This window comes from Balaenoptera musculus, chromosome 11 (genome assembly GCF_009873245.2).
Source record: "Balaenoptera musculus isolate JJ_BM4_2016_0621 chromosome 11, mBalMus1.pri.v3, whole genome shotgun sequence".
NCBI classification, from domain to species: domain Eukaryota; kingdom Metazoa; phylum Chordata; class Mammalia; order Artiodactyla; family Balaenopteridae; genus Balaenoptera; species Balaenoptera musculus.
In genome coordinates, this window is record NC_045795.1 from 61,496,951 (window position 1) to 61,509,934 (window position 12,984).

General features: G+C 47.4%; 1 protein-coding gene across 5 annotated transcripts in view; it reads right to left on the reverse strand.

Moving 5' to 3' along the window:
* Positions 1 to 1,616: 1,616 nt before the first annotated feature.
* Positions 1,617 to 12,984, reverse strand: part of ZDHHC3 (zinc finger DHHC-type palmitoyltransferase 3) — a 54,682-nt gene continuing 43,314 nt past the window's right edge. For 3 of the 5 annotated variants that reach the window (XM_036867929.1, XM_036867931.1, XM_036867930.1), the window contains exon 8: positions 1,617 to 2,900. In XM_036867929.1, the coding sequence (XP_036723824.1) occupies positions 2,643 to 2,900 (258 nt within the window). In that variant the 3' untranslated portion in view covers positions 1,617 to 2,642. The remainder of the gene's footprint in view (positions 2,901 to 12,984) is intronic. The other 2 variants (XM_036867928.1, XM_036867933.1) reach the window with 2 other exon arrangements.

Consider the following 12,984-nt stretch of genomic DNA (forward strand, 5'->3'; position numbering starts at 1 on the left):
TAGAAACGCCCAGCTTGGGCCACAGAACCTCACCTCCCTGCCTTGAGTCATGGCCTCAAAGAGCAGGGCCACCACTATCTGCAGTCAGAACCAAAGGCGTCCACAGCCACAGAGTCCCTCCCTGGAGACACAGGCTATCAGAAGCTGCTGCCCACTTGCCCCGTGAAGAGGGACCACCTTTTCAGCCCCAGAGTGCATCAGCCCTGGACGCACCAGCTAAGTAGAGTCTTCTGCCAGAGCTGGGCTGGGCCTGCTGGAAATACATTCTCTCCTCGCTATTGTCTGCCTGAAACCCCATCCCTCTTCCTTCCCTGAGGGGGGCCTACCTGAGGAAGAGCGGATGGACGGGGCCTTTCCCTCGGATCTCTGCACACACTGAGCCTGGGCCTAGGCCTGCCCGCCAAACCAGAAGCAGGACTGAGGGCCAGGTGCTGTCTGTTCACCTTTGACTTTCGACAACTTCAGGCAACTTGAAACTATGGCACCTAAAACCGAACTTCACAGCCCCTACGCTTCCCCACGGTTGGTGAGCCTTCGAGGCACCTGTAGTGTAGTAGGCATGTCCAGTCTTCCACGTGGAAGGAGCCCCAGCCCCTTGGTGGGGGCGGATGACCCAGTGGTCCCTCCTACTTGATGACTGATGGTGTTGGTAAGTTAAAATCAGGAACCTTCAAGGGGGCCAGCGCGGGGGTGGGTGGGGGGGTGAGGGAGGGAGGGAGGGAAGAAGATGGTGAACGGCCCCACCTCTCCTGGTGAGGGAGCCTGCATACCTGCTCCCTCCATACAGCCCTGAACCTTCTCCAAGGAAGCCACAGCCTCCTCACCTGGTCCCATCCAGACATGTCACTCTCACTCTAACACCTGAAACACCCCCTCCTCCAGGCAGCATTGGGAGTGATCGGAGAGCAGCCCTCCCCCTCATACCAGGCAGGCCCATCCCAGGCCCTTGCCCTGCTGAGCACTCCCAGCTCATGCGCGGTGAGGACAGCCAGCCCTGTGCTCCCCGGACATGCTGCTGGACCCCAGGTCCCCTTTTCAGGAAGGCCTTCCCTTGGGAACCATCTTGGATGTGGCCCTAGATGTGGTCTGTGAATTTGCTGATCCTGTTGCTTCAGTCCCTCTCTCTCATGGCCAAGGAGGTAAGATCCATCCCTCTGTACCTCCCATCCACTCCCCCATCCCCAGGAATAAAGCTGCCTTTGTAACCCTGTGGGCCTCCACCTCGGAGTGCAGAGGGGGCAGGCCAGCCAGAGGGGTCCTGACTTGGACCAGACCCAGGAAAAGAAGGGTGTTAAACAAGGGTGCCCCTTCCTGACCTTTGCGGTAAAGAAGACATCCCAAGGGGTGCCCCAAGTCTGCCTTGCCCACCACCTCATCTCACCAGTGCTGGTGGCCCCATAGGGCTGGCCTGGAAGCAGAGCTGTGGGTAGCAGCACAGGGGCCCACCAGAGATGCCCTCTCTGGTAGAGAGAGAGAGAGCGTGGAGAGAGAGAGAGAGAGAGAGAGAGCGTGGAGAGAGAGAGAGAGAGAGAGAGAGAGTGAGAGAGAGAGAGAGAGAGAGAGAGAGAGAGTGTGTGTGTGTGTGTGTGTGTGTGTGTGTGTGTGTGTGTGTGGTGGGGGGCTGTTTCAATCTGCAGGCCCTGGCCACCACCCATCCTTTCAGAGATTCATGATGGGCACTGTCTTGGGAGAACTGGCCTAAAACATTCAGGCCAGATTTCTGGTCAGTTCTGCCCATGTAGGTGGTTAGACTCTCTCCAGGACGGGCAGTTAAATGCAGTTCTCATGGGGGAGGTCAGAGTTCCGGTAGCTCTAAATAGGTTCTTCCTCCCGACCCTCCAGTGGGAATGGACAGATTTTTAGCCACAAGGCAGGACACCTCCGAGCTGACTCAGGGATTCTAGTATCTATGGAACGGGAGCTAAGTTTGGGTGTTACTGTCATAACTCAGGCTTGCTTCCAACCTGGGCATGTCCCGTGTGTGTGTGTGTATAGCCTGCTGTTGGAGTCTTCTCTCAAACCAAGCCTGAGCCCTGAAGGTAGCTGAGGCCGCCATGCCTTTCTTCTAGTTTAGGCAGGCACCAGGGGGAACCCCTTTCGGGGGAGTGACCAGGATCCTTTCAGCCTTTCCAGGTCCATCTCTCCTGATGCCAGTGTCCCACCCCAGGTTCCCAAGGCCAGCCCTGCTCTGTTCTTCCATCACAACCGCACACAGCCTTAGTTCTCAAAAGCCAGGAGCCTGGGCCCCAACCTTCTCAAGAGAAGACAGACATCCCAAGAAAGGACAGAGGCCAGTTCTTTTCTGCCCCCAGGCTGCCTGATTCAGAGCTTCCTTTGCTGGGTGAGGCTGCACCGGCTGTGAAGGGCGCCCAGCCTCGGAGAATGGTTCTCGACAATCCCTCATGGGCAGATGAGCTCAGAGCAAGTTTCTCGTCTTCCTCTGTCACCCCTAGTCCACCCCCATCTCCGACCTGGTCCAACGTGGGGAGAGGGAGGAGGGGTCAGAGGACGGCAAGGCCAAGGGGGTGGTGTGAAGGGAGCGGTGGGTGCAGGGGAGCGAGTGGTGCCCAGGAGCCCTGTGGCCACGCCGCCGGCGTATAGGGTGATGCGACTGCCTGGTGCCTGGCCCTCTCCCCACAGCATCATTCATCTATCACCTCCACAGAGTCCTCGTCCTTCCTCTGCTCTGACTGCTCCTCTGTTGTTTCTGTGTTCTCAGTGTCTGACAGCGATGCCACCTGTCGCACCCAGTCACCGTCACTGAGAGGCTTTGGATGACGCAGTCCAGAGAAGGGGTTGAACCAGTTCAGGGAAAGGTCCCCATCAAAGGTCTCTTTGACTGACTTCCAGCTGCCTGTGCGTTCCCTGGGCTGGTGCTTTCGCTTGAGGCGCTCAATGCCCTGGAGGGACAATGGGATAAAGAGGGTCAGCGTGGGACAGCCGTGCACCATCTAGCACACCCCAGGTCCCGGCAGAGCAGAGCACCAAGGCCCAGAGCCAGGGGCTCCCAGAGGGTGGGGAGGGGCTCGGAGCAGCACAGCAAGCAGGGCCTGTGTTTCCCACCAACTGCCCTCCTTTCCTTCCACAGGAGCAAGGGTGACCGGCCAGCTGCTGCGCGGTGACCAGGCTGCCCAGTGGCTAAGGGCCAAGGAGTAACATCTCAGGCCTCTGCAGGCATGAGCTGGGCCACCTGTCCGGAGACCACCCAGGAAGACGACCCCTCCCCAAGCATCCTGGGCTACTCCCCCTACAGCAGGCGCAGCAAACCCAGCACGAAGGAGGATGATGGGGTTAAGGGGGAGCGCAGGAGACACACGAAGCGTGAGGTGAGGAAGCAGAGGTGTGCACAGCGAGTGCCAACATGCAGCGGGCAGCTGGAGGGTGCACGGGGCCGCTGCGAGGGGGCAAAGGCTGGCGTCGAACCTGCACATGCAGTAGACATGCCCTGTGGCCTCTCCCAAGCTGCCCACTCACCTGCCTCTGGGTGTCGGCTGCGCCAGGCCACAGAAGAGGGTGTTGGGAAGGGGGAGAAGCCAAAGGCGTTAAAGGCACAGCCAGGCCAGCTCTCCAGGCCCACCACACCCTCTGCAGAGGCTTTACCCCCACTGGGGCTCTGCCTCCTCCATCTCTTCTGGAAGCCAAGGAGATTTGTCGTGGGCTTGCCAGGCAGAGGTACTGCTCACTGACAGCGCTTTCCACCTCAGAATGACCTCTGAGTACCTAGTTCTAGGATTTCTCTTCTTTTCCATACAAGATCCTTACATAACCAGCATAATTCTTTCTGTTGTGCAGAAGGAGAAACTGAGATACATGCACAGACTGAGATCTGGCCACACCTGGGCCAGTTCCTCTCCACCATTCTTTCTTCCCACACCATCTCAGAGATTTAAGTTTCTTGGCTTTTGGAAAAATGGTAGGTTAAAGAACCTGATCTCAAAGTATCTCCTCATAAGATACTTCCTAATTACCGAGGGTAAAACAGTACCTTTACAGTAAGGAAACTTCGCAGATACAACTTTAACCAAATTGAAGTTAACATCACCAGTAATGAAATGTATCAACATCACGTGCCCTCGGATACGGTGCCCCAAGAACAGAACATCACTTCACTGGTTTTCCTGCCCAAAAGGCATAATCTCAATCTAATTATGAGAAAACATCAGACAAATGCAGATGTCAGGATATTCTACAGAATATCTTCAACAGGATAATAATCTTCAACAGATCAAAGTCTGATGAAATTGTTTTGGAACCAGACAGGAGTGGTGGTTGTACAATATTATGAATGTACTAAATGCCACTGAACCACACACTTTAAAATGGTTGCTTTTATGTGATGTGAATTTAACCTCAACTAGAAAGAGGATCAGGTTCATGAAAGACAGAGAAAGACTGAGGAGGAACTAAACACACAGGACAAATGATGTAATGTGGCATCCTGGAACAGAGGACGATACTAGTGGGACAACTGGAGAACTCTGAATAAAGTATATAGATTAGTTAATGGTATTGTATCAGTAAATTTCCAGGTTTTTATATTTGTGTTATGGTTTTATAAAATGTTTACATTTGGAAAGACTGATTGAAAGGCATATGAGAGCTCTTTGTACTATTTTTACTATTTTTTTTTTTTTGGTTAAGTCTGAAATTATTTCTCAATAAAAAGCTAAGAAAAATCTGCGACACAATTTATGCAATACAGTCTTGAACACGGATTAATAATGAGAAGTTGGAAACAATCAAAATGTCCAGTAATGATGGCTAAGTAAATTATTCTATAAAGCAGAACACTATGCAGTTATTAAAAGTGGCATCAACGACAAGGGCCTAATTTTCAAAATATACAAACAGCTCATACAACTCAACAAAAAACAAAGAACCCAATCAAAAAATTGGCAGAAGGCCTAAATAGACATTCCTCCAAAGAAGACATATAGATGGCCAGTAGGCACATGAAAAGATGCTCATCATTGCTAATTATTAGAAAAATGAAAATAAAAACTGCAATGAGGTACCACTTCACACTGGTCAGAATGGCCATCATCAAAAAGTCTACAAATAATAAATGCTGGAAAGAGTGTGGAGAAAAGGGAATCCTCTTACACTGCTGGTGGGAATGTAAATTGGTATGGAAAACATACCAATGGCTGCTATGGAAAACAGTATGCAGGTTCCTCAAAGAACTAGAAATGGAGTTGCCATATGATCCAGCAATCCCACTCCTGGGCATATACCCAGACAAAATTATAATTTGAAAAGATACATGCACCCCTCTATTCAAAGAAGCACTATTTACAATAGCCAAGACATGGAAACAACCTAAATGTCCATCAACAGATGAATGGATAAAGAAGATGTGGTGAGGAGATATATATATATATATATATATATATATATATATATATATATATATATATATATACAAACACACACACACACACACATACATACATACACACAATGGAATACTACTCAGCCATAAAAAAGAATGAAATAATGCCATTTGCAGCTACATGGATGGACCTAGACAAATACCATATAGTATCACTTAAATGTGGAGACTAAACTATAACACAAATGAACATATCTAAGAAACAGAAACAGACTCACAGACACAGAGAACAGACTTGTGGTTGACAAGGGGGAGGGGAGGTGGGAGAGGGAAGGATTGGGGAGTTTGGGATTAGTAGATGCAAACTATTATATATAGAATGGATAAACAACGAAGTCCTATTGTACAGCACAGGGAACTATATTCAATATCCTGTGATAAACCACAATGAAAAGAATGTGAAAAAGAATATGTATATATATATATATATATATGTATAACTGAACAGCATAAATTAACACATCATTAACACATCAGTAAGTCAACTATACTTCAATAAAATTTAAAAAAAAAAGTGGCATCAATACAGTTTTACATACACTGGAAAGTCCTGTCCACGTGGTGACAAGGGAAGAAAGCAAAGTTGCATCTGACATCATTGTGGAACCTGGCGTTTGGGGATGGGATTTTATTTTATTTTTTAAAAGTTAATTAAGTAATTAATCAGCTGAGTTGGGTCTTTGTTGCTGCATGCTGGCTTTCTCTAGCTGCAGCAAGTGGGGGCTACTCTTCATTGCAGCATGCGGGCTTCTCATTGCAGTGGCTTCTCTTGTCGCGAAGCATGGGCTCTAGGCGCCCGGGCTTCAGTAGTTGCAGCACGTGGGCTCAGTAGTTGCGGCACATAGGCTCTAGAGCATAGGCTCAGTAGTTGTGGCGCAGGGGCTTAGTTGCTCCACGGCATGTGGGATCTTCCCAGACCAGGGCTCGAACCTGTGTCCCTTGCATTGGCAGGCAGGTTCTTAACCATTGCACCACCAGGGAAGTCCTGGGGATGGGATTTTAGATTTGATTTATTTCTGTAGACTTCCCACATGTTCCAAGTTTTCACTAAGAAGCAGGTGTGACTTTTATAATCAGAACAGAAAAGCTGTTTCAGAAAATGGACCTTATTGACACAACTCTTGAGGGAACCTCACGTGGGTCTGGGGCACAGGATGCTGTGCTATTCATGGTCCGGCCCCTCACCAGGGCTCCCTCCTTAACGGAAGCGGCAATGGCCAGCTGAGTGACTTGCTTTGGGGATTCTGGGTTCCCTTCCTGGGTGATCATTTGCAGCCTGTTGAGACAGGCGTTCTAACCATGACTGCAGGGGAGCTGGGATGTGGCCACATGGCAGACCAGGCTGCAGAGGGGACACCCAGAAATGACAGACTCGCTGGGTCTGCACTGACTGAGCTCACTTAAAGCTGTGACTGTGGGTCCTTACAACCACCCTGAAAGGAGGTGGGTGTTAGTACTAACACTCGTTATAGGGGTTCTGAGAGGCTGTGACAGCGGCCGAAGCTCATCCTGCTGGTTGTGCCTCAGAACCAGGACAAGAACTGGTGTGTTCTCTCTGCCCAATGCATTTTCAATCCTACTGCAAATCCTCACTCCAAGGCAGAGAAAAGCTTCAGAGGGAAATGAAGCAAAAGAGCCCACAGGACAACACAGATGGAAAAACATATCGTGTTCTTATATTAGAAGAATTAATATTGTTAAAATGACCACACTACCCAAGACAATATACAGATTCAACAGAATCCCTATCAAAATACCAATGGCATTTTTCACAGAACTAGAACAAATAATTTTTAAATTTGTATGGAACCACAAAAGACCCAGAATAGCCAAAACAATCATGAGAAAGAAGAACAGAGCTGGAGGAATCATGCTCCCTAACTTCAGACTATACTACAAAGCTATAGTAATCAAAACAGTATGGTACTGGCACAAAAACAAACAGATCAATGGAACAGAATAGAGAGCCCAGAAATAAACCCACACATTTTTGGGAAAATAATCCAAGACAAAGGAGGCAAGAATATACAATGGAGAAAGGATAGTCTCTTCAATAAGTGGTGCTGGTAAAACTGGACAGCCACCCATAAAAGAATGAAATTAGAACATTCTCTAACATCATATACAAAATACACTCAAAATAAATTAAAGACCTAAATGTAAGACCAGAAACCATAAAACTCCTAGAGGAAAACATAGGCAGAACACTCTTTGCCATAAATCATAGCAATAAAATTTTGGATCTGTCTCCTAAAGCAAAGGAAATAAAAGCAAAAATAAACAAGTGAGACCTAATTAACCTTAAACGCTTTTGCATACCAAAGGAAACCACTGACAAAACAAAGACGATCTACAGAATGGGAGAAAATATTTGCAAATTATATGACCGATGAAGGGTTAATATTCAAAATATATAAACAGCTCATACAACTCAATATCAACAAACAAACAAACAAACGAACAAGCTGCTTAAAAAATGGGCAGAAGACCTGAATAGACAGATCTCCAAAGAGGACATGCAGATGACCAACAGGCATGTGAAAAGATGCTCAACATCACTAATCATCAGAGAAATGCAGATCAAAACTACAGTATCACCTGTAAGACTGGCTATCATCGAAAACAATACAAATAACAAATGTTAATAAGGATGTGTAGAAAAGGGAACACTTGTGCACTGTTGGTGGGAATGTAAATTGGTGAAACCACTGTGGAAAACAGTATGGAGGTTTCTCAAAAAACTAAAAATATAACTACCATATGACCCAGCAATTCCACTCCTGGATATATATCTGAAAGAAACAAAAACATTGATTCAAAAAGTTACCGCAATGTTCAAAGCAGTGCTATTTACAATAGCCAAGACATGGAAGCAACCTAAGTGTACATCAACAGGTGAGTGGATAAAGAAGATGTGGTATATATATACAATGGAATATTACTCAGCCATAAAAAAAGAACTTTTGCCATTTGCAACAACATGGATGGGTATTATGCTAAGTGAAATAAGTCAGACAAAGACAAATACTGTATGATATCACCTCTATGTGGAATCTAAAAAATACAAAAAACCAGTGAATATAACAAAAAAGAAGCAGACTCACAGATATAGAGAAGAAATTAGTGGTTACCAGTGGAGAGAGGGAAAAGATGAGGGGCGATATTGGAGTAAGTTATTAAAGGTACAAACTGTTCTGTATAAAATAAGCTACAAGGATATATTGTACAACACAGGGAATATAGCCAATATTTTATAATAATTATAAATGGAGTATAACCTTTAAAATTTTTCAATCATATATTGTAACATATAATATTGTACATCAACCATACTTCAATTAAAACATTTTTTTTAATTAAAAAAAAAAAAAGAGAGCCCACAGGATGATGATTTTCCCCTGTGGTGGCGTGTTCCCAGAAGAGCACTCTTGGTCTCTACTCAACCTCCTCAGCAAGCTCATAAAAATGTTCCAGATGGAGCCTGGCCTGCCCACCAGATGAACCTCCTCAGCAGTTGAGTAAACATCCAGGAGGGTCAACTCTGGGTCTGAAGAGGAGAAAATATTCCAAACGAATCTGATGCATAAGAAAGGCTGAGGGGGCTTCCCTGGTGGCGCAGTGGTTGAGAATCTGCCTGCCAATGCAGGGGACACGGGTTCAAGCCCTGGTCTGGGAAGATCCCACATGCCGCGGAGCAACTGGCCCCGTGAGCCACAATTGCTGAGCCTGCGCGTCTGGAGCCTGTGCTCCGCAACAAGAGAGGCCGCGATAGTGAGAGGCCCACGCACCGCGATGAAGAGTGGCCCCCACTTGCCACAACTAGAGAAAGCCCTCGCACAGAAACGAAGACCCAACACAGCCATAAATAAATAAATAAATAAATAAAATTAAAAAAAAAAAAAAAAAAAAAGAAAGGCTGAGAGTCTGGACCCTCAGGTTCAGGAGGAGCCAGTGGGATTTCTTTTTCCTGGTAGGACTCAATTTTGAGTTCTGTGTGGATATAAAGACGTCCTGAAGGCAGAGTTCTTAAGCTGGAGGTCTGCGGAGGCAGCAGTGATACCCACTTCAGGCTCATGCAGACAAGAATGGTTGATTCCTGGTAAGGGGGCAACAGCCTAAACCAGCACCTCTTGCAGGGAGTGTGTGACTTGGGCCTTTTGGGCCTGGTCTCCCTGGGTGACACATGAGCTGTGATCTATAAACAAACTCACGAATGCCCCAAAATGAATGTACCAGGACTACGGCTCCCCAGGAGGCAGAGACCCAGGCACATGCTCTGTAAGGACTCAGCTAAGGCCCACGGAGCAAGAGCAGGAGGTCCCCCTGCTCCCTGCATCTCAGACGTAGAAAGTTGGAGGTGCTGTAGCTTATGCAAATGTGTCCTCCTCAGAGATGGCCAGACAACTCTCTCCTCATCAGTGGTTTCACATCTTTTTAGTGCAGCCCACAATAGGAAATACTCTTCTGTTGCATATGAGCTCGCGTGCACACCCCCCCCCACCCCAGTTTCATGAAACAATACGTATTTTACAAGGTGTAATGCATTATTTTTTATTTCTTTAAAAAAATTCTGTTGCAAACCAATACACTGATCTCACACATCATGAACAGTTGTGCACATGGTCTGAAAGTACAGCTTCAACAGAGCAAACCCTCCCTAAAGCCATACAACGTGCCAGACACCATCCTAACATTCACATTCATTTCTCTCTTTGAATCCTCACAGCAATTTTGTGATTTAGATTATCTCCCTGATTTTACAGACGAGAAAACTGAGGCTTAAGTAAATTACTGCCAAGGTCACACAGGAAGGAAGCAGCTGAGCAGGGATTTGAACCAAAGACCGAGGCCAGGGCCCAAGGCCCCATCACCCCATGACCTCAGCTGCAGAAATTCAGGGCATCCTTTATCTACATGTCAGAGCACATGTCTTTCCCCCGAAGGTTTTTGCAAACACTATCCTGCAACGCTTTTCATAATTCCTTGGATCGGCGTCATCAGCTCCCGTGCGCGCAGATGAGGGATCCCTGGGGCTCACTCAGCTTTGCTAGGGTAATCACGAGGCTCAAGTCATTAAAGATTTTTTCTTGAGGAAGCGGGGGGTGGGGGTGGGGCGGGGAATGAAGTCTTTGGTTTGGGAGAGTAGACTCGTCAGTGGCTTGTCCTTGTTTCACTGTGAATCCTTTTCCTTTGTTAGGTGATTCTCAGGCAGATATGTATTTAAAAGATACAAGAAAAAGCCACATGGGTGTTGAGGTCCACAGATGGAAACCAAAGACCAGGACATTCATGTGCGTGGCCGCCCCAGGCTCTAATCACTCACTGGCCACCGCTCCCACTGGGAGGACCCTGGCTTCACTCTGTCTCATCTCCTTTTGGGATGGTTCTTCACCCAAAGGGCCCCTCGGTCCAGAAACCAGTTGGCCAGATAAGATGTGCAGAAAGATTGCTGGACAGACTAACAGTTTGGCTCTCCTTCAAACAAATACTTTCCTTGTTTTCTCAGCATTCATTGGCTGGGGAGGCCGCTGGTTATGAGGGAAGAGGGGCTCACAGTGGGCACAGCCCACCCAGCACCACACTGAGCCCCGCAGCACACAGGATCACTTAATCAGCAGGCCTCTGGGCAACCCCTGCAAGCCCCAAGTGGATCCTCAGACTTTAACATGCGTCCACATCACCTGGAGGGCTGTGAAAATGCAGATCGCTGCCGTCCCACCCGCTCAGAGTTCCTGATTCAGCAGGTCTGGAATGGAGCCTGAGGATCTGCATCTCTAAGTCCCCCAGTGATGAAGATGTTGCTGGTCTATGGACCACACTGTGAGGTGCACTGCCTCAGTACATCCTCAGCAAGAAGATTCACAAGAGGGAATCTAGTAAAATCTTCTTCTCTTCACGTATCTTTGACAACTAAGGTCCCCTTTTAGGTTGGAACCCCTCACTTCTACTGGCTGGCCCACCCTGGAGGCTTATGCACTACAAGTTTTGAAGTGAGAAAAACGTAAAATCCATTGGTCTAGCTGGGAGAGCCCAGCCCAGGCTCTCAAAGTCTGGGGTTTCTGTGTGATGCCAACCTCACGTAAGTGTTTAATAAACATTGCTTAATCTACCTCATCAGGAAGGTGGAAATTTTTTTTTTTTTTTTTGGCTGTGTTGGGTCTTCGTTTCTGTGCGAGGGCTTTCTCTAGTTGTGGCGAGCGGGAGCCACTCTTCATCGCGGTGCGCGGGCCTCTCACTGTCGCGGCCTCTCTTGTTGCGGAGCACAGGCTCCAGACGCGCAGGCTGAGTAGTTGTGGCTCACGGGCCTAGTTGCTCCGCGGCATGTGGGATCTTCCCAGACCAGGGCTCGAACCCGTGTCCCCTGCATTGGCAGGCAGATTCTCAACCACTGCGCCACCAGGGAAGCCCCCAGGAAGGTGGATTTTAAAAGCTGGTAACTCAACGTGTCTCACTTTGGGTTCTTCCAAGGAAAAAGTATTACAAAGATGAAATGGTATGACTAAAAGGAGACGTAGCACATACATTTCTACCCGAATCCACTTTGCGCATGATGTCACCAAGCCTGTGGAAATACGCATAGATTTGTTTGCTCCTAAGCCTTTTGCATGGTCAGTCTGGTTGCTATGAACACAAACAGGAAGTTGACAGGCAGGAAGGAGTCAACTAATCCAACTGGCCAAGTCATCTTCCTCTTTATTTTTCCTTCCCACTCCTCAGAGCCCACATTCTGAAAGACTGTGGCTACTACTGTCTCATTTTCCCATGCACACACCATTCAGTGTTGTCAGGATTCCTGTGCCGAAGCAAAAGGCTAGGGCTGCCTTTGTGTAGAGGTGTCCTCCTTCATCAGACGTCTGGGAATACTGAGGAGGGCTCAGGGATGCCTGTTTCTTCCTGTCACTATGCTGCAGAGGACAGCCACATTCCTTAGTCATTGTGCTCCTGGCAAAACGTTCTCCATCTCAACAAGATAAAATAGGAAGAACACAGAGAATTTTGGGCTATTCCTATGTTCTGAGTACAGCATTTCACTCTGGCTTGAGAACTGGGGAAAATTCATTCTTTCAGCCAAAGGGCTCGTAAAAACCCAGACAGAATCATACAGGATGTCGGAAGGAGACTCTCCTTCTGGTAAAGATATACGTGGTACGCTTAGGTGTAAATGATGAGTTTCCATTTTTAGGATCTGAAAAAAATTCAATACATCTTCAGCACTATCTACTGTATTCCTTAGAAATTCCATGGGAGGAAGAACCAACTTGGGTCACTTAAAAAAAATGCCCTTGAAGATGGGGTATTTTGAGGCATCCAAATACTTAAAAATATTCCCTGAGTCCTACTCTCCCTTCTGTGGCAGGAGGAGCAGAGCAAAAGCACTGTCTCCCAAGGGATGGATCCATGAGGGACAGCAGCAGAGTCAGAGCTTTCCAAACTGCTCTAGAGTCATTCAACACCACACTTCTTTCATAAACATATGCAGGAAGAAAAAAAAAAAAGCACATGGGCAACAAATGCTACAAACTAGATTTAAAAGCAGCATTAAAAAAAAAAAGCCCAGATCGCAGCCTTGACTATGGCATAAACAGCACAGC